The 24,318-nt window shown below is 42.5% G+C and overlaps 1 protein-coding gene across 2 annotated transcripts in view; it reads right to left on the bottom strand.

The window, feature by feature from the left end:
* The window catches only part of thbs4a (thrombospondin 4a), a 120,366-nt gene that overhangs the window by 92,028 nt on the left and 4,020 nt on the right, over positions 1-24,318 (bottom strand). For both annotated transcript variants that reach the window (XM_060835690.1, XM_060835681.1), the window contains 2 exons: positions 18,392-18,598; positions 11,702-11,949 (listed from right to left, as the gene is read on the bottom strand). In XM_060835690.1, the coding sequence (XP_060691673.1) occupies positions 11,702-11,949; positions 18,392-18,598 (455 nt within the window). The remainder of the gene's footprint in view (positions 1-11,701; positions 11,950-18,391; positions 18,599-24,318) is intronic.

The raw sequence follows: 24,318 nt of genomic DNA on the forward strand, positions 1-24,318 counted from the left end.
AGGAGATGCGTTGGATTTCCCCCAACCCCAACCCCACCCCCTCCCATTTATCTCTCAGCCACCCCCAGCTCACAAGCCTCATTCCTGATGAAGGACTCATGCCCGAAATGTCGATTCTCCTGCTCCTTGGATGCTGCGTGACCTGCTGTGCTTTTCCAGCATCACACTCTCACTAGTGTAAATTTAGAACAGTTTAATCGGTACAGACTCGATGGGCCAATGGGCCTCATTTAATCTATACTGATTGTACGATTCTTCCTTCCTGCCAGCAAACGCTGCTGGATCGCTCGCCTTGCCCTCCCTCACTCTCCCATGGACAAAATATTTTGGCAGAGGCAGAATGAAGCCCTTTCTTAGGGGCCTGAATAACCCTCAGGGCAGGTGAGCTGCCTGACAGCTTATCCCCTCCTTTAATAGGGGGGGAGCAGGTCTGAGGAGTGGAAAGGAAAGCAGTGGGTTAGCGAGACTCTACATGTCCCCCACAAAGTCCAACTACAGCAGACGTGGAATGGGTGAGGGGAGTCACCACTTGTGTTTGAAGTTACAATTCAATAGAATAAAGCAACTTTGGCACAACTCCAAACTTATAAAAATCCTTTTGAAAGTTGACTGAAACTGTAACAGGGCACTGACACTCGGAGTGCCTGAGCTGAATAATGAGCAGGCTATTATCTCAGATTTCAGATGATGTGAATGAACCACCTGAGCTTGGCTAGCATGCTTCAGTCCTTCTGAACAGCTTGACTGTGCTACAGTCTTTTTGCATTGTCATTTCATATGTTTCCAATCCCAATCTGTCATCTGGAAATGGTAATCGGTGAATTATTATTCACGTTGCATATTACTATTTATGACCTATTAAAAATAAGGAACAACATTAGGAATCTGTTTCCAACTTCCAGACATACATGTTTTGAGCAGTAATTACTGCTGATTGCTGCCCACAAGGAGAATCACCCTGGTCAAATAAATCACAGCTAGATTTACTGCCAGCCATAAACTAAAACACCCAATCAGAATATTCACAGAGAAAGCTGTCTATTTAATAAGCAGGAAATGAGACTTTAATCTGAATAAGATAACAGGCTATTTCATCCAGTCCTGCTGATCAGAAACTTTAAGGTCCCAATCATCAAAAGCTCACTTCCTATGGTCAAAGACAATATGGCTGGTTGGTTTGTGATGCAGAGATACCAACAGCCTGACTTCAATTTCCACACTGGCTGAGGTTACTATGTAGGCCCCTCCTTCTCAACCTCTCCCCTCACACGGGGCGCGATGACTGTCAGGTTAAACTATCACCAGCCGTCTCTCTTGAATGAGAGAGCAGGCCTCTAGTCTGATAAGACTATGGTGACTTTAGTTTTAAAGGCAATATGACTAGTGGGTAAATAAATTCACAAGGGTCAGTTTTTCCAGTCAAGGGACTGGTCTCTGGGCCACCTACAATTGAAAAGAGGCCACGAGGAGATTAGCCTTTGAACACATGAACCATCAGGAGCAATATCTGGGAGAGAGGGCTGCATTCTCTTCCTCCAGCGTAAGAGAGGAAGAACACTCACCAATGGCAAAGAGCAGCTGTTGAAAATGTAATCACTCTGGTAGGTGTGAGAGTGAGAGTCTGTGTGTATGTGTATGTGAGAGTGTGTGTGAGCATGTGTGTGAGAGAGAGTGAGTATAAATGTGAATGTGTGTGTGAGTGTAAATGTTAGTGTGAGTGTACGTGAGTACATATGTGTGTGAGTGAGTGTGAATGTGTGTGTGTGGGTGAGTGAATGTGCATGTGAGTGTGTGTGTGTACGTGTGAATATTAATGCGTGTGTGAGTTTGTGTGTGAGTGTCATTGTGTGTAAGAGAGAGAGTGTGTGTGGTCTTTGTGTGTGTGTGAGAGAGAGAGAAAAACAGAGGGAGTGAGTGAATGCAAGTGTGAGTGTGAGTGTTTAAGACAGGGGAAGGGGCGCTTAAGGCTGTGGGTGTAGTGGTCTGGCCCTATAAACAGCAGTGTGTGGGGAAATTCAATCAGGGCACAGCAAGAGTTGAGTGAAGAGACTCTGTGAAGAGCTGCTCCTCCAAACACAGGCTGGTCACCTCTCTGTACTCCCTGTGGTCTGCAGAACCATGCGACTGAGCATCAGGGGGGCCCAAGAGGAGTCACTTACACAGGCTGGCTTTAGGCTGGAAGACAGAAGGGGAAAATGACAAAAAGGGACAGAAGAGGTTAAGAGGGAGAGAGAGAGGTGGTTGAGCAAGAGGGAGGGAGAAGGGGTAGAAGAGAGTTCGGGGGAAGAGAGACAGACAGAGAGAGAGAGAAAGAAAGAGAGAGACATGGAAGTCAGGTGGGGGTGGGGTGTGGCATGGGGTAATAGGCTGAAAGTGAAAATACAAGAGAGAGTGTAGAAGCTATATAGCAATTGTCCATTCAGCCTTTCCAGCCTGTTCTGTCATTCAACAGGAACATGGCTTATCTGTAGCCCAACTCCATGTGTGCATCTCTTAATATCTTTGTTAACAAAAAGGTATCTCAGCAATAAAATTAATAACATTAATGACTGATTGAGCAAAGGTTTGTCAGGGGTGTGAGAAAGAGTAGCGAGGAATAAGGGGTGAAAAACAGGAAAATCACTAGGGGCCATGATTTTTCTCCCTGGCCCAGACCAGGAGCTCTTAATAAGAGATCACAAATAGCATCACAGAATCATAGAAAGAAAATGTTAATCCCAGCAGTTGTGAGCTTTAAGAGGCTCTGACACAAGCATTATCAAGAGAGGGTGTTACATCAATGCTGATATCACACATGATGTAATACTAATGAGGTTTTAAAATGTTCTTCATTCTTTCCATTGATCAAACTGGGGATACCTAGGTTCAAGCGTCACTGTTACAGATACATGCAAACACACAGAAATTCAGACTTCTATACAAACATCTGACAGTGATCGACCTTCATGCGAATCTACACCCTTCCCACATAAAGAAAATGATCACTGGTGGATGCCAAACTGAAGAAGTCAATCCACATTCAAAGTGTTACAGGGCAATTATCCTAACAGAGACCAGGCTGGGAATGATAGATAATGGGCCAGTCATCAAAACATCACCAGGACCAATGCTGTTAGAAAAATGTATAACATGACTGATGAGCAACTTCATCAATTTGACTACAGTAGTCCTAAATGCTACTTTTGATTCTTTCATATTGGTAGCTTACTGTGAATTATTAATGTATCAGGAAAGCAGACGGACATGAATATACATGCACTGGCAGTAACTGTGTCCAGCAAGGGATTAATCTCCAATCAACTTCATGGTGAAAGTTGGCACATTCTTCAAATGTGATGTCAGTCTAGTTGCTGTGACCATAGGAAGTTAGTGAGTAAACTTAGGGTGCATGGTATTGAGGGCAAAGTACTAGATTGGATTGAAAATTGGTTGGCTGATAGGAAACAAAGGGTAGTGATAAACGGTTCCATTTCGGAATGGCAGGCAGTGACCAGTGGGGAATGTGTTGCTGGTTAAAGCACAGCAGGTTAGGCAGCATCCAAGGAATAGGAAATTCGACGTTTCGAGCATAAGCCCATCAGGCTTATGCCCGAAACGTCGAATTTCCTATTCCTTGGATGCTGCCTAACCTGTTGTGCTTTAACCAGCAACACATTTTCAACTGTGATCTCCAGCATCTGTAGACCTCACTTTTTTACCCAGTGACCAGTGGGGTACTGCAGGGATCAGTGCTGGGACCGTAGCTTTTTACAATATATGTCAATGATATAGAAGATGGTATCAGCAATAACATTAACAAATTTGCTGATGAAACAAAGCTGGGTGGCAGGATGAAATGTGATGAGGGTGTTAGGAGATTACAGGGTGACCTGGACAAGTTAGGTGAATGGGCAGATGCATGGCAGATGCAGTTTAATGTGGATAAATGTATGGTTATCCACTTTAGTGGCAAGAACAGGAAGGCAGATTACTACCTCAATGGAATCAATTTAGGTAAAGGGGCAGTACAAAGAGAACTGGGTGTTCTTGTACACCAGTCAATGAAGGCAAGCATGCAGGTACAGCAGGTAGTGAAGAAGGCTAATAGCATGCTGGCCTTCATAACAAGAGGGATTGAGTATAGAAGTAAAGAGGTGCTTCTGCAGCTGTACAGGGCCCTGGTGAGACCACACCTGGAGTACTGTGTGCAGTTCTGGTCGCCAAATTTGAGGAAAGACATTCTGGCTATTGAGGGAGTGCAGCGTAGATTCACGAGGTCAATTCCTGGATTGGAGGGATTACCTTACACTGAAAGACAGAAGCGACTGGGCTTGTATACCCTTGAGTTTAGAAGATTGAGAGGGGATCTGATTGAGACGTATAAGACTATGGAAGGATTGGGCACTCTGGCAGCAGGAAACATGTTTCCGCTGATGGGTGAGTGCCGAACCAGAGGACGCAGGTTAAAAATACGGGGTAGACCATTTAGGACAGAGATGAGGAGAAACTTCTTCATCCAGAGAGTGGTGGCTGTGTGGAATGCTCTGCCCCAGAGGACAGTGGAGGCCCAGTCTCTGGATTCATTTAAGAAAGAGTTGGATAGAGCTCTCAAAGATAGTGGAATCAAGGGTTATGGAGATAAGGCAGGAAGCGGATACTGATTAGGAATGATCAGCCATGATCATATTGAATGGCGGTGCAGGCTCGAAGGGCTGAATGGCCTACTCTTGCACCTATTGTCTATTGTCTATTGTCTATTATTCTTCCTCAACCTCTCTGCATTATTTGTCCTCTTCCAACACTCTTCCTACAGGGGCTAACACAGATGGACTTAAGTTTTGTATTAGTATTTCTATCTAGAATCAAAGAATCCCTACATTGTGGTAGCAGGCCATTCAGCCCATCATGTTCACACCGGCCCCCTGAAAAGAATCCAACCAAGACTCACATCCTACCCTATCCCTGTAGCTCTGCATGGCCAATCCACCTAACCAAAGCATCTTTGGATTGTAGGAAGAAACCAGAACATCCGGAAGAGCAAGGGAGATACAAGGAGTATGTGCAAAGTCTACATAGAGGTTTGCCCAAGACTGGAATAGAACCCAGGTTCTTGGCGCTGTGAGGCAGTGATGCTAGCTAACCACTGAGTCACCATGCTGACCTGTCACTGCTAAAGCATCTCTAACAATCATATTCTTCTCATCTCTGCATCTGGAGAGGCCACAGATCTAACCTTGGCTCCTGTCCTTTCTCCATCTACAACCTGCCCTTGATGATTTTGTCCCACTGATCTAGGGGCACATTTCACAAACAGTCTAAAGACTCCCAGCTCTGAGAGTGTGTTGCTGGAAAAGCACAGCAGGTTAGGCAGCATCCAAGGAGCAGGAAAATCGACGATTCAGGCTGGAGCCCTCCATCAGGATGAAGGGCTCCGGTCCGAAATGTCAATTTTCCTGATCTCCAGCATCTGCAGACCTCTGTCTCTGAGACTTTCAGCTCTGTCTTTCCGTCACTTGTCTCAATCTCTCCAATTGTTTTCTGTTAGATGTCTAACATTGGGGCTTGGATGAGAATGAAATTCTTCAAGTTAAACATGTGTAAACACCAAACTTGGCCAGTTTTTCCACTGAATGGCAATCTCATGCAGTTTGCCACTCTATCCCTTCCATGTTTCTGGGAGGAGATATTGCTCAGGGTCATTCCAAAATGGAAATCAGTACTTCCAACGTACCAAACTGTCAGAACAAGGCAAACCATGCCCTATCTTCAAAGCAGTCAGCTGCTATATTCTGACATTTAAAGTTTCTGACAGCCATTTGGACAGTTGCTATCAAAAAATAAGTACGTAAGTGGTGTTGAGAGAGTAGGGTGACAGGTAAGTAGAATGCCAGGTGGGTTTGATGTCAGGATCCAAAGTCATTCACATTCCAATTGAGTAGGATGCCAGTTGGCGTGATGCTAGATGAGTAGGGAGGATGCCAGCTCAGTAGGGTGTCAGCTGAGAAAGGTGCCCAATGAGTATGGTATGGCCACCAGGTAGAATATTCAACTAGAAGTAGTCACACAACAGAATGCTCTTGGGTGTTAATTAGAACATTGAACAATACAGCACAGTACAGGCCATTTGGCACACGATGTTGTGCCGAGTACATATCTTAATCTAAGATCAACCTAATTGACACACCTCTCAATTTACTGCCATCGATGTGCTTGTCCAGCAGTCACTTAAAATGTCCCTACTATCACCATTGGCAGTGCATTCCACACACCCACAACTCCCTGTGTAAAGAACCTACCTCTGACATCTCCCCATACCTTCCTCCAATCACCTTAAAATTATGATTCCCTTATGACAGCCATTTCTGCCCTGGGTAAATGTCTCTGGCTATCTACACTATCTTTGCCTCTCATTACCTTGTACACCTCTCAATTACCTCTCTTCCTTCTTCTCTCCAGTATGAAAAGCCTTAGCTCACTCAACCTCTCTTTATAGGACAGATCTTCCAAACCAGGCACCATCCTAGTAAATCTCTTCTGCACCCTCTCTAAAAAGTGTTCACATCCTTCCTATAATGAGGTGAGTAGAAATGGACAGAATATTCCAAGTGTGATCTAACCAGGATTTTATAGAACTGCAGCAAAATCTTACGGCTCTTAAAACTCAATCCCCCTGTTAATGAAAGCCAAATTACCATATGCTTTCTTAACAACCCTATCAACTTGAGTAGCAACTTTGAGGGATCTATGTACATGGACCCCAAGATCCCACTGTTCCTTCACACTGCCAAGAGCCTGTCTTTAACCCTGCATTCAGCATTCAAATTTGACCTTCCAAAATGAATCACTTTGCATTTACCCAGGTTGAACCCCATCTGCCACTTCTCAGCCCAGCTCTGTATCCTGTCAATGTCTTAGTGTTGAGGGCTGTGCAGGGTACAACATCTACAACTCCACCAACTTTTGTGTCATTGGCAAATTTACCAACCCACCCTTCCACATTTCATCCAAGTCATTTATAAAAAATACATTAAGCAGAGGCCCAAGATCAGATCCCTGCGGGATACTGCTGGTCACCAACCTTGAGGCAGAATATTTTCCATCCACTACCACTTTGCTGTCTTCTTTCATCCAACCAATTCTGTATCCAGACAGCCAAATTTCCCTGTATCCCATACTTCCTAACTTTCTGAATGACCTACCATAGGGAACTTTCTCAAATGCCTTATTGAAATCCAAATATACCACATCCACTGCTCGCCCTTTGTCAACTTGTCTCGTCACATCCTCAAAGAACCCATAACGCTTGTGAGGCATGACCTGCCCCTCACAAAGCCATGCTGAATACCTTTAATCAAACCATGTTTTTCCAAATAGTCATAAATCCTATCTCAGAATCTTTTCCAGTACCTTGCTTATCACAGAATATTGACTAGTCTGTAATTCCCAGGGATTTCCCTATTCCCTTTCTTGAACAAAGGAACAACATTCGCCTCCCTCCAATCATCCGGAGTGAGGTTGCAAAGATCATCACCAGACCTGCAGCCAACTCATTCCTTGCTTCCCATAGTAACATTGGATATTTCTGGTCCGGCCTTGAAGACGTATCTATCAGAATGTCATTCTGATGAAGAGTTTATGCTTGAAATGTCAATACTCCTGCTCCTCAGATGCTGCCTGACCAGCTGTGCTTTTCCAGCACCACACTTTTTGACTCTGATCTCCAGCAACTGCAGTCCTCACTTTCTTCAAAATGGCTATCAGTGTGTCTGGTAGCTCGAGCAACTCAGCAAACAACCAATCCAGTAGTAGCTTAGTTTCCCTTCCACTCCTCCTTGCCACCTACCGGATTCCTCCCATTGATCGACCAGGTCATATCCTCTACCTCTCTTCATCCATCCCCACTTCACCACCCTGTCCCCGTCACCCCCAATTTCTGCAGCTCCCTTTACACCCACCCTCAGTTTTGGAGAAGGGTTACATCCAAAACGTTGACTTCTCTACCTCCGCTACTTGGCTTGCTGTGTTCTTCCAGCCTCCTGCTTGTCCACCTTGGTTTCCAGCACTTGCATTTGTTTTGTCTCTATGTAGATGAGTCTCCCATTCCTAGTGCACCTTGAATCATTATCATCCTGACTACTCCCAGCCATCTGCTCTGCCACTGACAGGGGAACTGGCAGAGTGGATGATGAGAGAGCAGCAATTCCATCATCATAACAAATGTTATAGATGCCTCTCCCGTAGAAACCCAGCTATTCCCCCTAAAGTTCTCCCAGTCTTTGTGAGAACAGAGTTCTTTCCCGAATCACTGAACTTTACCCAATGATTATAGTCTTTACTTCATAGGATAAGATTGCTATGGAAACAGGAATTCATTAGGATTTTAAAGGTTAGACATACTGTGATTTTAGCACACATTACAGGAGTGATTTTATGCATATGGTCAGATGGCAGGGAAACATTGCACACATTTTAAAAATCAACCGTATTTGTTAATGTTTATATAAATTTATATTATTATAAATCTCAGATAGAGTGGGCATTTCATATACATTTTGAACTCAATTTCCATTGTGAAGCTTGAATTCCAGCAACCTGGAGTTATTAGCAATTGGCCATGCTAAATTGCCCGTAGTGTTAAGTAGGGGTATGGGTGAGTTGCGCTTCGGCGGGTCGGTGTGGACTTGTTGGGCCGAAGGGCCTGTTTCCACACTGTAAGTCTAATCTAATCTAATGAGTGAACACCCCTGTGATTTTTACGTTCATAGTATAGTGTTAGGATGTGTCAGGAGCACTCTGATGTCAGACGTAATCTCAATCAAACAGAACATTAGCGGAGTCAGATCCTTCTCCATTCATAAAGGTTAGAGACTGAAAATGGAGCACACTGGGCTCCTTGGAATCTGAGGAAGTCTAATACTCCCTTCTCTAACTTTGGGAAAATGCTAAGGACACTGATGTAAAGAAACTCTGGCATTTTTCTGATAGAGTTTCATACAGTAATCAAGACCTCTCACTGCTATAAGCTGCTGCAACCTGGAAGGAAGTTGTTGTAGAAGGTTAAAGGTCAAGATGACCTTGACAACCATGGGGAGTGCTCTCCATTCCTTTCCTTGAATGGAAGCTCCACTTATGATTGAAGTAGGTGACAGTGTTCAGTGATGGTCACCTTGGGGAAATGCCAACTGGCATGGAGACAGTAGATAGCCAACAGCTTTCCCCCCATATTCAATGAGAGACCTTTGGCTTAAGGTGAGAGGGAAGAAATACAAAAGGGTTCAGAGAGAAAATTCTTTCACATAGAGGGTGGTGAGTTTCTGGAACAGGCTGCCAGAGATGATGGAATAGAGTTCAATTTCATCATTTAAGAAATATAGACAGATACATGGATGGGATTGATATGGAGGACCATATCAATGGACCAAAAGCAGGCAGATGTGACTAGTTTAATTGTGAAAACTGGGTGTCATGGGAAAGTCTGGCTGAAGGCTATAGATATGTATGACCCTATAAATGCTTAGAGCATGGGTTCCCAAATTGTGGGTAGCAACTGGGTGAGACTTGGGGTTTGTAAAGCCCAAGGTGGCAATGGCAGACATGGAGCTTGGACTGAGGTTTGAAAGCCAGCAGATCAATTTAAACTGATGGTTTTTTTCTTCATTGATGGTAATGGCTCAATTGCCCACATTAGAATTCAGGGCAGGTCACTCCAGAAGAACTGAAGAGGCTACCAAATATCGATGCCATCTGGTTGAAAAGGCCTACCTCAGTGAGTCAGCACTGGATCTAAAGTTTAAAAATAATTAATGAAACAAGCAAAACAAAATGCAAAATTTCCAATTGCTGATAACAGAACTGGACTGAGTTGTGAGGAGGGTGTAAGGAGCTTCAAGACGATTTAGACAAGTTGAGTGAGTGGATAAAACATGGCAGATGCAGTACAATGTCCTCTAGACAACTCCCATTGAGAAGCCACCTTGATGCTTCTATCAGGTCTCTTTGACAGATGCTTGCTTCTGGCAATTAATTTTTCACAGGTCTGTTGACAATTCCAATGTGCATTACAGTAATGAATATATGCACTTTTTACATACATTTATGCCTATTTTTAATAATTCCCAAACTCACCTAAAATGGACTGGGCTTACTTCAAACATATATGACCTTCACCATATGGCACCTCAAACCCTGCACCCAGTAAGTCTCCTGGGTCCAAACCCCAAGGTATGCCTTACATCTTCAAAGGGGCACACTGAAAGTGAAAGAAATGTTCTTAATTCTAATTTGCTCTCACCAGGTCTACTCTGCACATTGGGATTCACATTCCAAGGCTATCAAAATTCCTCTTCAGTGGAGGCAGCTATTGATTTTACATGGTCAGCTGCCTCTGTAAAGCAGAAGTCTTGACTCAACCCCATATTTATCTCTATGAAAATGGGAAATGATGTGTTTAAGCTTGGGACTTGTGAATTCCAGAATTGTCTACCATTTTGTAATTTGAGAGCCTCTCCATCATGGAACAAATCAGTTGTTGAATGGAGAAAATGGACAAATACATCCAAGTGTAAGCTAGCTGTCAATAAGGAAAAGCCATCATGTGGTAGTTGAGATCTTGAAAAAAAAAGTCAACCTTTCTGCCGATTAGTGTCATGAGTTGTGAGGTGGATTTTTCTGGAATTTAGAAGAATGAGGGGAACTCATCGAAACCTATTAAGCTCTAACAGGACTAGACAAGGTAAATACAAGAAGCATGTTTCTGATGGCAGGGTAGTCCAGAACCAAGGGTCATAGTTCAAGGATATTGAAAAGGCCATTTAAGACTGAGATGAGGAGAAATTTCTTCACCCAGAGAGTGGTGAGCTGTTAGAATCTCTGCCACAGAAAGTGGTTGAGGCCAAAATCTTTTGTGTTTTCAAGGAGTTAGATATAATTCTCTGGGCTAAAAAGATTAAAGGGTATGGGGAGATTTGATGATGAGCCATGATACATTGAATGGTGATACAAATTCAAAGGGCTGAATGGCCTTCTACTACTCCTTTTTTTAATGTTATTATGTTCTTCACAAGGTGAGTTAGTACTGGGGCCAATTTCACAAAGACTCTAATCAATACTTTTGGCAGTTTACTGGGTGGTCAGTTCAATATGGCAGCTTTCAGAACAGAAGGAGCATGTGCCTTCCTGTCACTATGTAGGATCGAGGCTGCTATCAGTCACCAATTTTCTCAGTTATTCTGTCAAAGGTAAAACCATTAAAATAAGACTGTTATGTGTGAACATCGTAAGTATAATGGACAATTCAAAATCATTATCCTAAAAATAATCTAACCATGAATCAGATTGTTCTGTGATTATAAAAAAAAGCAATTACTGGAAATATTCAAGTCTGTCAGTATCTGTGGAGAGAAAGCAAAGTTAACGTTCCAGGTCCGGTGACCCTTCTTCAGACCAGGTTAACTCTACTTTCGCTCCACAGATGCTGCCCGACCTGTTGAGATCTTGCAGCAATTTCCACTTTTGTTTCTAATTTCCAGCATCCGCAGTTCTTTGCTTTATTTTGTTTCCTGATTAGCCATCAACTCCACTGTTTTCTAAAATTAAAAACATCAATTTGAACAAAACTCTCACTTAACATTTTGAGCAGTACCATTGATTTGTGCTCCCACCCCAGTCCACGGAAACAAATGGTACAATTTACAAACTGAATATTTGATTTTTCCAGGCATACCTGTGCTCTTCGGTGGGCGGTTCGGATTTCAACAGAGTCTGCAGTCTGTGGCATTTTAGTGAACAAGGCTGGCAAATTGTGGGCGACACCTGCCTGTGTACAGTCAACATAGAGCTCAGCCGTCGCCGGCCCATGCTGCAGGCCCTTCAGTCTGAGCAGGACAGCATGGCGCTTTCCATCTGCCAGCTGGACATTGTGAAATGTGGTCACCTGGGGCTTCCCATCATTCTTCACATAGCGAAGGCTGGCTGTAAACAGAAACAGAGAAACAAATGAGGCCATTCCTATATCCTGATACAAATAGGAGGCTAACACCTTCAATCCCCGCTTACACTTAAAATATACAAAATAGTTTCAGAATTCATCATAAATCTTAGGTTAACAATGGCTTTTAATAATGGATATCCCAAACATTATTACAAGGAACTGACTCTGCAAGGGAACTGGAAACTCCAATGGAAACCTATTATAGCCATTATTGTTGGAAGTGCAGGTGAGAAAAGGAGATGTTTGCAACCAGAAAATAAAATCCAGAGGTTAGCACTTCTCTCCAAGACTATTTTGCAGTAGCAGACCGCTGAAGCTGAGGCCTAGTGGATCCTGATGGACAGAAATGGTGACGGGGGCTAAATTAATTATCCATCATCTACACTCAAGTCTCATCTACTGATTCAAAGACCAAAAGATGGAGGTTGTGCTAGGCTGAATAAATAAAATCAAAGAAAGTAAAGATTTTACTTGGGGACATTCCATCGAAAGGGACATCCCATCGAAAGTGCTGGTAAGGGAGTCACTGAGAAAATGATCAGAATTGTGGTGTGTGATTGGCCAAAGACTAAGCCACTGGAAATTGTTATTTTTCCCAGTGCCAGATGCCGTTGAAATAAGAGTTGGAAGCACAGATTGAGTTCAGAGGTGAGAAGGAGAGAGTAGGGAAACCACGTCACATGGCAAGGTTCAGTGGGTTATCATGAGTATGGAGGTAAAAACAATGACTGCAGATGCTGGAAACCAGATTCTGGATTAGTGATGCTGGAAGAGCACAGCAGTTCAGGCAGCATCCAAGGAGCAGTGAAATCAACGTTTCGGGCAAAAGCCCTTCATCAGGAATCATGAGTATGGAGGCAAAAGTGTGGAGGAAGGAGGAAGGCGGTGAAATTAGAGGATCACTGAGAAAGTTAATTCAGATGAAGAATGATATCTCAAAGGCTAGGGATTCTCTCACTATAGAGGCTAAAGTAGGAAAGAGGAAGGATATCATGTAGAAAAACTCAGGATGGAGATTGGAGTAACAAAATCTTAAAGGAGATGTAAGAGAGGTGACGGCAAGGTCAGATGCCTGAAATAAAAAGGTCAGTGGAGTAGGGAGCGACATTAAAGTGCAATTGCTGAAAAGGAACCATAGTGTCAATATATGAAAAAGGGTGAAGGCTTGGTGGAAATTATCAGGACGGAGGCTTCAGTTAAATATAAGGCATAGCCAATCAGGAGACAAATTATTGTCAAAACACTTTGCCAATGTAATTGCCCGAGCACAAAGAAATTTAGCAATGGTTTTGTTCACAGTGAATGAATATCCTGGACGAAGGTGAGGAGATATCTCCGTAATGTATAGGCTCAAATATGTGTATAATGTTAATGATCAGTAAAAGTCATGGAGTCAATACAACACAGACAGAGGCCATTCAGCCTGCAGTGTCCAGCCAGCTCTGTGGAAAGCAAGAATCAGTCCCATTCCCCTGCTTTACCCCTGTGCCCCTGCAAGTGTATTCCCCTCAAGTGATCGTCTAACTTCTTTATGAAATCATTAATTATCTTGGTTCGGCAGTAAGTTCCAGTTCACGATCACTCGCTGAGAAATACTACGCTTCCCCACATCCTCCCTGCATGCCTTACCCAAAGCCTTAAATCTGTGTTGCCAAGTCCTTGTACTATCAGTCAATGGAAACAGCTTTAATTTGTTCAACTTGTCTAAAGAGTTAGTACTAAGATCACCTAGAGATTTTAAAGGGCTCAGGTGGTTTGAAGAAAAGTCATACCAAACTCGAAACGTTAACTGTTTCTGCTTCCACAGATGCAGCCAGACCTGCAGAGTTCCTTGAGCGTTCTCTGTTCTTGTTTGAGGTGGCCTGCTGTATTTTAAGCTGTTTTCTAGCTTTATCAGGGCTTTGTGAATATGTTTAGCAATGTGTGTGGAGCTCATCTACCTCATTGCAAGATGTAATCTTGCAGCTAAGGTTGATGCAAATGGTGACCTAAACCATGGCTAAATGTTCAAATGCTAAAATGATGCATTTATAGTATAAGTTTAGCGTCAGTGTGAAACAGATCACGGCAATGCTAACCTTCTGTAATGTTAAAGCTCAAAATCGCTCAGGAGTGAAGCAAGGTGAGAATCCTCCTCCCAGGGGATATCATTCTATTTAGCCTGCTGACAGACTCAAACTTTTAATTCAGGCTTCATTTACATTTACCTCAGTTTTGCAACATTGATGCATGGCTACAATTATTTGCATTTACATAGCTTCTTTAATGTATTAGATAGCCTTTCTCCAGAGGATGTTTTAACACAATTTCACAACAAACCACAAAAGCCAATGTTAAAACAGATGATTAGTTAAAGTAGTAAGTTTTAGGCAGTATTTTACAGAAGCAAAGAGACAGAGAGGCAGGGAAGCTTACTGAGGGATTTCCAAAGCTTAGTACCCATGTAGCTAAAGGGGAGTGGTTACAAGTAGCAATTTCCAAGAAACCAGAATTGGAGGGGCACAAGCAATTTTGAAGGATATTAGAGATGTAGGAGGTAGGAAATAGTCGTGGAAAGGTTCATAATCAAGGATATATTTGAGGAATTGCAGGAGTGGAAGCCAATGCAGTTTAATGAGCACAGCAGTGGTGATGATACAAGTTAGGATAGGGCTCAACACTTTAACTCTCCCTCCCACTCCACCGAGGACATGCAGGTCCTCGGACTCCTCCACCGGCAGAACATAACAACACGACGGCTGGAGGAGGAGCGCCTCATCTTCCGCCTGGGAACCCTCCAACCACAAGGTATGAATTCAGATTTCTCCAGCTTCCTCATTTCCCCTCCCCCCACCTTGTCTCAGTCGGTTCCCTCAACTCAGCACCGCCCTCCTAACCTGCAATCTTCTTCCTGACCTCTCCGCCCCCACCCCACTCCGGCCTATCACCCTCACCTTGACCTCCTTCCACCTATCCCACCTCCATCGCCCCTCCCCCAAGTCCCTCCTCCCTACCTTTTATCTTAGCCTGCTTGGCTACTCTCTCTCATTCCTGATGAAGGGCTTATGCTTGAAACGTCGAATTCTCTATTCCTGAGATGCTGCCAAACCTGCTGTGCTTTAACCAGCAACACATTTTCAGCAGCAGAACTTTGAATGAGCTCAAGTTAGTGTAAGTGGAAAAGGGGAAATTGGTCACAAAAACATTGAAGCAGTCATATCATGAGATGACAAAGTCGTGAATGAGGGGTTCAGTAATAAATGAGCTGAGGCAGGACTGGGAAAATGCAATTTTAGGAGGTGCACAGAAACAGTCTTCGTGATGGAACAGACATGTGACCAGAATGTCAAAGAGCCGTAAACTCATTGAAAGTTTACTGCAGGGGAGGAGGCCATTCAGTACTGTACCAACACTCTGGAAGAGCAGTTCAATTAGTCCCTCTCCCCCACCTTTCCTCCATCACCGTAAAAATATTTTCACTTCAGATAATTATCCAATTCTCTTTTGAAAATTAGATTTAATCTTCCTCCATTGCTCTTTCACCCAGAATATGTCAGACACTGTAAACATTATTTCCCCTCATGCCACTGTTGCTTCTTTTGCTAATTACCTTAAGTCAGTGCCCTCTGGTATTGACCCTTGCACCAGTGGTAAGTAATATTTTCTTTTTCTCTATTGTGTTCAGACCTTTCTTAATTTATAAGTCTTTTACCAAATCTTTTATTTTTCTCTAAGTAAAATAGCTTACTTTTTCCATCCATCTATCTACCTGAAATTGCTCATCCCTGGACCTATTCTTATGAACCTTTCTGCATACTATCTAATTCCTACAGTGTGGTATCCAGAACAACATGCAATATTCTAGTTGAGACTCAACTGTAATTTTTTTACAAATTCATCGCAACTTCCTTAGTTTTGTACTAGATGCTAGCTTTGGCAAAGCCCAGGATTCCATATACTTTATGAACACCTTCTCAACCTGTATTCCACTTTCAGTGATATTTGCACATTTACCTCCAAGTCCCTTTGCTCTGGCTGCTCCTTTAGAATTGTACTCTTTATGTTAAATTGACTCTCATTATTTTTCCTACAAAAATGAATGCTTTCATTCTTCTCTGACTTAGATTCCTTCAACCAACTTGTCTACTTGTTCCACGAGCTTTGTCTAAATTCTCATTCAGGGAAACAAAAAACAGAATTCTACGTTGGGACGATAAGTGGGATCACTACCCCTAAACACTGCTCCCCTAGAAGTAAGGCTGGTACATAGCTGACAGACAAATAAGAAGTCTGCCAGTCAGACATGGCACCCTCCCCCAGGAGTTGTCAGACAATCTGAATACGTCATTTTAAGAAGGGTGACCAGTGGGGCAAGGGTGTTTTGCCTGTCAGCCAAAGGGTGGGTGGAAAAGCACTAGCTGGGCCCATCAGTTTGGACTTCAACTCTTGCTCAAAGCGTGCTTGAGGGAGGTATGTAAAGTCCAGCCTAATTTCTCAGTGTCTACATTATCAAACCCCTTCATGATCTTGAGTATTTTAATGGGAATACTGTTATTCTTCTGAACTCTGGACAATAAGCCAACTTTAAGCACAGCCAACTTTTCCAGTACAACCTCTTTATAGGAACATACAGAAGTCAACTTTTAGCTCACTCGGAATCTCAACTACATTCTCTTCCACTATGACTTGAGCAGCAGTATATTTGTCAGTAAAGATAGATCCCAATATTTATTAAGTATCTCAGCAGTGCTCTTGTCCCCATGCCTATATCCTCTTTTTGATGAACAGTCAACCATGATTCTCATTTTTCCACCATTTTAATTGTTATATGCCTGTAGAAGACCATCGGATTACTTTATATGTTAGCTGCCAGTCTCTTCTCTTGCTCATCATGTTTCCCTTATTCTTTTCTTTACGTCCATTTTGAATCTTCTATATTCAATTGAACCTTCTATTTCAACCACTTGACATCTACCAGATTCCTCATCTTCACTGTTCTCATCTTTTGAATTTGTGCTCAGGATTGATTTGTTCCATTTTTCCTTATTGTGGCAAATTTCATGGGATTATCTCAATAATGTAAGCAATATTGAAAGCCAATCTTTCATTATAATTTACCTGTCCTCACATTTCATTATTTTGATTCTGATTTGTATCTTATCCTATCTCACAGCTAAAAATCACACAACTCCAGGTTATAGTCCAACAGGTTTATTTGGAAGCACTAGCTATCGGAGCATTACAGCTACCTGAGTAGCATTCCAAAAGTTACTGCTTTCAGATAAACCTGTTGGACTACACACTGGTGTTTGTGATTTTTAACTTTGTCCACCCCAGTCCAACACTAGCTCCTCCACATTATGTATTTCATAACTAATCTAATCTAATGATACTATGATCATTTTCTCCTAAATGTTCCCTTAATGTCACTTGATCCTCTTCATTTCCTCAGAATTGGAACCAGTAGTATCTCTTTTTTTTACTGGGCCAGAAACATACAGATTCTCTTAACAGAGAAGTAGAGGGTGTTTTGAACCTTGGTCATATTGAACCAAGTGATCCAGGACAGGAACATTTCCACCAGGTGCATTTACAGTGTAACTACACTGCTGGCATGAAGCAGATTCTCTTTTTATTTTATCGTGGTGTTGCATTTGAATCCAGGATCAGTGTCCATACATCATCGAGACTCCAAGCCTCTTTACAGCTTTCTATCAAATGTATGCAGAGGGGCAGAATTCTCGCAGTGAGGTGGGAGTGACTGCGGTTGACAGGGTATACTGCAGTTACTTACCAGAGCTTCTTCAGCAGTGTGTCGAAAACTCAAAGGTTCACCTACCAGGAGGACATGGGTTACAGGTGCATGGAAACACCTTCACCCTCTAGGTTAAACACCATTGTGCCTTCGACTAATATTTCTGTTCTCTTTTGTTGTTGTTTGGCCAAACTCCTACAACTCTCTTCCTCATGCCAGATGTCGCACAGGTTTACTTATTATCCAATGGGTTTATTTGAAACCATAAACTCGTTGGACTATAACCTGGTGTCATGTGACTTTTGACTTTGCCCACACCAGTCCAACACTGGCATCTCTTCCTCATAGTATTATAGGACCCCTCAGCCATGTGAAAAGACTTGAAAAATTTTTATGCATTACTTGTATCTTTCACCACAGGAGATCCCAGAATGATATCCTTTTGAAGTGTAGTCAGTTATGATGTGGAAGTAATGGGCAAGGCCCAGGTTTAACCTCTCATCCAAATGTGGGACCTAAACCTACAACCTACTGATGCAGAGGTAAGATTCCTGCGAACTGATTGGTTTAGAAGACCTCACCACAACATTTTAAGGACAACTCGAAATGGGAAATAAATACCAGTATTGTTTGTGATGCTTGCATCCTGGAAATTAGTTTTTGAAAATGATTAAAACTTGTCTTCTTACCCTTATTCAGTCGACCCAACACTGAAAATTCAAAGTACTTCATGTTGCTTCTGGTGGAATAAAGTCCAAAAATGGCAGCAAGTGTCTTTGGTTGCAGTTTGAACGTTGCCAGGATATAGAATTCATTCACTGCCGGAGGTTCAGTCAGAGCTTGCTGTAGCAGGTCCACATAACCTCTGTGCTCTGACAGAGAAAGAAGGTCAAGAACTGCAAAATAATTTCAAAGATAAAGCTCATTAGGCACATAAAGTTCCAAAATTCTGCTTAAACAGTGGTGATGGATCAACAGATAAATGACTGATACAGAGTAGAAATAACTTTAAGATCTCTACTGTCACTCATAGAGCATAGAGATGTACAGCATGGAAACAGACCCTTCAGTCCAACCTGTCCATGCCGACCAGATATCCCAACCCAATCTAGTTGCACCTGCCAGCAACCAGCCCATATCCCTCCAAACCCTTCCTATTCATATACCCCTCCAGATGCTTTTTAAATAATTAAGTTTCCTTGTTTCTAACAGAAAGTAGGAAAAATTATTGGGACTATACAATTATTAGAAACATACAAAAGCTGCAATGTTAAAAGCCAGTCTAACTATAATGTCCATTCATCTCACAATAACAGGGATTATGTATACACATTGGGTAGTACAAATCTTGACTATTGCTGAAAAGGATAAACTTCATCAAAGCATTTTGTCTCAAATTCATGGAGACAATTTGCAAGGAATATGAATGAAAAGAGAAAGCAACCTTTTCATATTGAGAAGAGAGTGCTGATTATTTTAATGAGTGAATTCTAATTGGTCGAGGCATTGCCCAGGAGAATACACCAGTCACATGATGAATGAGAGTTAACTGCCAAACTTAGTTTAAATTTAATTCAAGCAGGTGACTCTGATTTATCATGATTTGCGCTAGGAAATGGACTAGAGAATGGTTGTCAACTGTTTTGTTGAGTTGAAACAGGTACAATTTGTGTACAGGTTCTTTCTGAATGCAAAGGGAACCAGTTGACCTTGTGTATTAATATATGTATCTGCCAATTCATGCAAGTGCACCACGCTGAAAGACCAACTGACAATCTTAAATTGGTTATCTGCTAATCGACTGAAATTACACCCACCACCCAGCCATCTCTCAGAGTGGGTGGGCTACATTTATGGACAGTAAGACTTACTCCCTTGCATGGGAAGAATTTCCATCAGGATGATTAGGCATGGTGGGTTTGGCCAAGGATGGGGGTTTGGAGGGTAGGTTTTGAAGAGAAGGCTAGTTGGAAGGAAGATAATCCCCATCACCCTCCCACCCCTCCCCCACCTACCACGTTACAAGAGGGAGCTTGAAAGTGAGAGGAAGGATTGTGATCTGGTTCAATAGCCCCAAACATTAAACTTTACCAAAGTCTGTAATCTCATGTCCTGGCATATTGCTCACTGTACCAATAAAAGGGTAAACTCTAACTTCAAAACAGTGTCCCTAGTTCTGGTCTGACTCGCAAGAGGAAACATCCTTTCCATCCTCTCAAGACCATCTTATACACTTCAATTAAGTCACCTCCCATTATTCTAAACTCCACAGCAAACAAACCCAGCCAGTACATACTTTCTTCATAAGACAACCTGCTCATTCCAGGTATCAATCAAAGCTTGCTCTGATCAGCCTCAGCTCCTGAAGTATATTTCAGCATACCTCCTGAAATAAGAAAACCAAAGTTGCACATAGTATTCGAAATGAGGTCTCACCAGTGCTCTGCTTAACTGAAAGATAGTATCGTTGTCTTTATATCAATTCCTCCCATTAGCTTTCTTGATTATGTGCTGTATCTGCTTTCTAACTCTTGATTCAGGCAGAAAGCTATCTAAAACCCTCCACACCTTGGGTTTCCAGAAGTGATATTCTGCTTTCCCATTCTTCCTGCCAAACTAAACAATGAGAGGTACTGACGAGATGATGCCATATCACAGGCCAACAAATGTGATTTAATAACGTGAGAGCTAAGCACTCCCATGTCCAACTGATTGGATCAAAGCGCTGCAGTGCTTCCACATCCTGTTGTCAACAGCAGTGAATAATCATACCTCAACTAATGCCTAACAGGAGGATCCATGTACACTTCCATTCTGAATGAATAGACAGCCTAGAACATCAGCGTAAAAGACATGGATAAAGTGTTAGTAACCATCTTTAGCTAAGTGGATAATCCATCTTGGCCAACTGCTTAGCTCAGAACAGCACAGATGTCAGTCTTCAGTCAAGTTAATGAATTCCACTTGTTACCGAGACCTGGCACTTGACATAGTGAAGGCTGGGATGAAACATTCCAGCTGTGCTCCAAACCTAGATGCAGTCCTAATAAGCTACCTTCAGTAAAAGCCAAAACACATGTAAAATTGCCCAATGTGACCTGTCTGTTCCATTTACTTTCAATCTTCAGCTGTAGTTTTATCAAGTGACACTTACTAAGCAATATCCTCATTGATGCTTAATTTGAGTTGTGATAGATTATGTATAAACTAATAAAATTATATTTATTTCACCTCTTTTTTAGCAATACGTACTATGTTGTTGTATAAATAAAGGGGACTGAAAAGTATGAAAGAACAGGCGGGAGGGAAAACAATCATTACATATATATCTTTCCAGTGGTGAATAGTCTCCAGAGGTCAAACGACCCCAGTGGAGAAACGCTGGTGGTGAACCGTCAGTGGCTAATCGGCGGAGGCGAATGTGCCGTGGCGAATCGTCACCAACCCTCATTCCTAACATGGATTACAAAACAATTGAAATGTCATAATGAATGAGAGTGACTGTTCTTGGCAACAAAGCAGAATTTGACTGATATGGCATCAGGAAGTCCTAATAAAATTTAGGTTAATTGGAATATGGTATAAATCTCACTGATTGGAGTCACACCTATCACAAAGGAAGACAGTACAGTTGTTGGCTCAGCTTCAGTGCACTGCTTCAGTTCTTGAGCAGTGTCCTTGGTCCATTCATCTTCAGGGGCTTTGTCAATGATCTTCTCTCCACTTATTGTCAAAAGGGATAATATTTGCTGATGGTTGCACTGTGTTCAGTGCCGTTCATAATTCTCCAAATAAGGAAACAGTACATGCTTGCAGGCAGCACTCCTGGACAATATCCCTGCTTGGTTTGAAGTACTTTTGTCTAGAAGACCACTGCTTAGTATTTGCCATCTCTACCAGTGTATGGTATTAGGTTAGAGTTGTTTGAGCTAGTTCACTGCCGCCAAACCGCCTTTGGCTTTGTCATCTGGAGATGACCACTGTAGAGTATTTACAGAAGAATCTTCTAGGAGAAAGTGAGGACTGCAAATGCTGGAGATCAGAGCTGAAAATGTGTTGCTGGAAAAGCGCAGCAGGTCAGGCAGCATCCAAGGAGCAGGAGAATCGACGTTTCGGTCATGAGCCCTTCTTCAGGAATGAGGAAAGTGTGCCAAGCAGGCTAAGATAAAAGGTAGGGAGGAGGGACTTGGGGGAGGGGCATTGGAAATGCAATAGGTGGAAGGAGGTTAAGGTGAGGGTGATAGGTCAGAGTGGGGGTGGGGGCGGAGAGGTCAGGAAGAAGATTGCAGGTTAGGAAGGTGGTGCTGAGTTCGAGGGTTGGGACTGACACAAGGTGGGGGGAGGGGAAATGAGGAAACTGGAGAAATCTGAGTTCATCTCTTGTGGTTGGAGGATTCCTAGGCAGAAGATGAAGTGCTCTTCCTCCAGCCGTCGTGTTGCTATGGTCTGGCGATGGAGGAATTCAAGCACCTGCATGTCAATTCTCCTGCTCCTTGGATGCTGCCTGACCTGCTGTGCTTTTCCAGCAACACATTTTCAGCTATTTACAGAAGAAGTATTGTTCTTGGATGAGAAGGTTTGTTGCATTATGGCTAAACTACATTTAATCAGGCATAAATACCAGGAACTTAGGGAACTGATACAGGTACATCTGCTCCCTCCAAAAGCAAGTGGAAAACTCCTTGTCGCCACCATCAAACTATGCGACATTAGTAGAATGGGTGGAGCCAAGGCAAGATGAATATTTACCGTTTCAGAACCAACATATTTTATAACATGCTTGATAAGTGGCAAGTAATATTCATGGTGCATAAGTGTCAGGCAATGACCATCTCCAACAAGATTGAATCTTTTGCATTCAACTGCATGACCATGTTTCTTCACTGCCACTGAGTCAATATCCTCAAACTCTATTCCTGATAGTATGGTGGGTGCATCTACATCACATAAACTGAATAATTCAAGAAGGCTTCTGACCACCACCTTCAGAAATACAATTGCTAATGGATAAATGATGCTGACTTAGCCAGTGACACCACCATCCAATGAATAAATAAAGAGCCAGGCATCAAGTTAAATCCTTAGTACAATTATGAGACTATGGGAGAAATCTTTCTGACCACTAAGAATCTGGTTTGTAATCTCTGTATGTTTAGAGGCCATTAAAATTCTTTACCTCTCTGAGATTGTATGTATTTACAAATTTTTAAATGCAATTTATCAGCTGGGATTATGATTAATCAACCTTTTACACTGAAAATATTGTTCCTTAATTTTCTAATTAGTTTAATTGCTTGGGTGCACTTTCCAATATTTCTCTGAGACCTGATCCTCACTCTAATGCAATCAATGAAGCATTCAACTCTTTTAATAATCTGGCTGTAGGATGGATGCCTATAGGGTGCAGCTCATGATAAAAGCCACATGACAACAGAAAGCTAGGGAGATCATTTGTATGAGATTGCATTTCAGTCCAAATATCCCCTTTTTCATAATAAATGAAAGTAATTGTTTTTGCAGTAGCATTTGTGTTTTGAGTTATCCAAGTTAGGCATATACAAACATTAGTGTCAATCGTTAACAAACTGTTTGTTATTTTACTTAGTCCCTCTTTTATCAGCTTTTTTATTTCCTGGACCCAAATGCAGGTTGTCAACTTTTCATCCAACATTTGATGGTTGAAATGATGTGCTCTTGTGGGCGGCACGGTGGCACAGTGGTTAGCACTGCTGCCTCACAGCGCCTGAGACCTGGGTTCAATTCCCGACTCAGGCGACTGACTGTGTGGAGTTTGCACGTTCTCCCCGTGTCTGTGTGGGTTTCCTCCGGGTGCTCCGGTTTCCTCCCACAGTCCAAAGATGTGCGGGTCAGGTGAATTGGCCATGCTAAATTGCCCGTAGTGTTAGGTAAGGGGTAAATGTAGGGGTATGGGTGGGTTGCGCTTCGGCGGGTCGGTGTGGACTTGTTGGGCCGAAGGGCCTGTTTCCACGCTGTAAGTAATCTAATCTTTGATACTATTTCAAGATTGTCTCAGCTGACTGCTGAGTTCCACTGTTGCCTTAGACATCCCTTTTCCTTCAGTTAGTTTCTGGCAACCTTTTCCTGCGGTGATAATGGCATCCAGTATCCTATGTACTCCTGCTGTGGGACCCTTTCTGTTACTCGCTGTTTTTTTGCCTGTTTGTCAGTTAGTGTGGTGTGCCGAACACTGTAAATGTCTTTTAGCAGGTATAAGCTTAGTCCCTGAGCTTTTGACTTGTTCCTGTTGAGATTGAAGCTGTAATTTCATGTCTAATATCTAGAATTCCAATTCTTCATTCTTGACACAACCTTGGTCTGTCAGAGTAAATTGTCCATATCAAGTGAGAATCATTCCATCACAGAGTCTCAACGGTACATTTGAGAGCTTTATTTGTGGATTTCTATTTGGTCTTATTTTGCAGACGTTTGTGAGCTCATTATGTCGCAGAAAGCACCACTGTCTACCTGGCACTTCATACTCATTTGATACTTCCTTCCTGCAACACTTACAAACCATGAGTCTCTTTTAGATGTGATGTAATAGCCCATTCTAACATGTCGATTGAATCATCTATGTCTTCGTTCAACATTTCTG

The sequence above is a fragment of the Hemiscyllium ocellatum genome, chromosome 2 (assembly GCF_020745735.1).
Source record: "Hemiscyllium ocellatum isolate sHemOce1 chromosome 2, sHemOce1.pat.X.cur, whole genome shotgun sequence".
In the NCBI taxonomy this organism is placed as follows: domain Eukaryota; kingdom Metazoa; phylum Chordata; class Chondrichthyes; order Orectolobiformes; family Hemiscylliidae; genus Hemiscyllium; species Hemiscyllium ocellatum.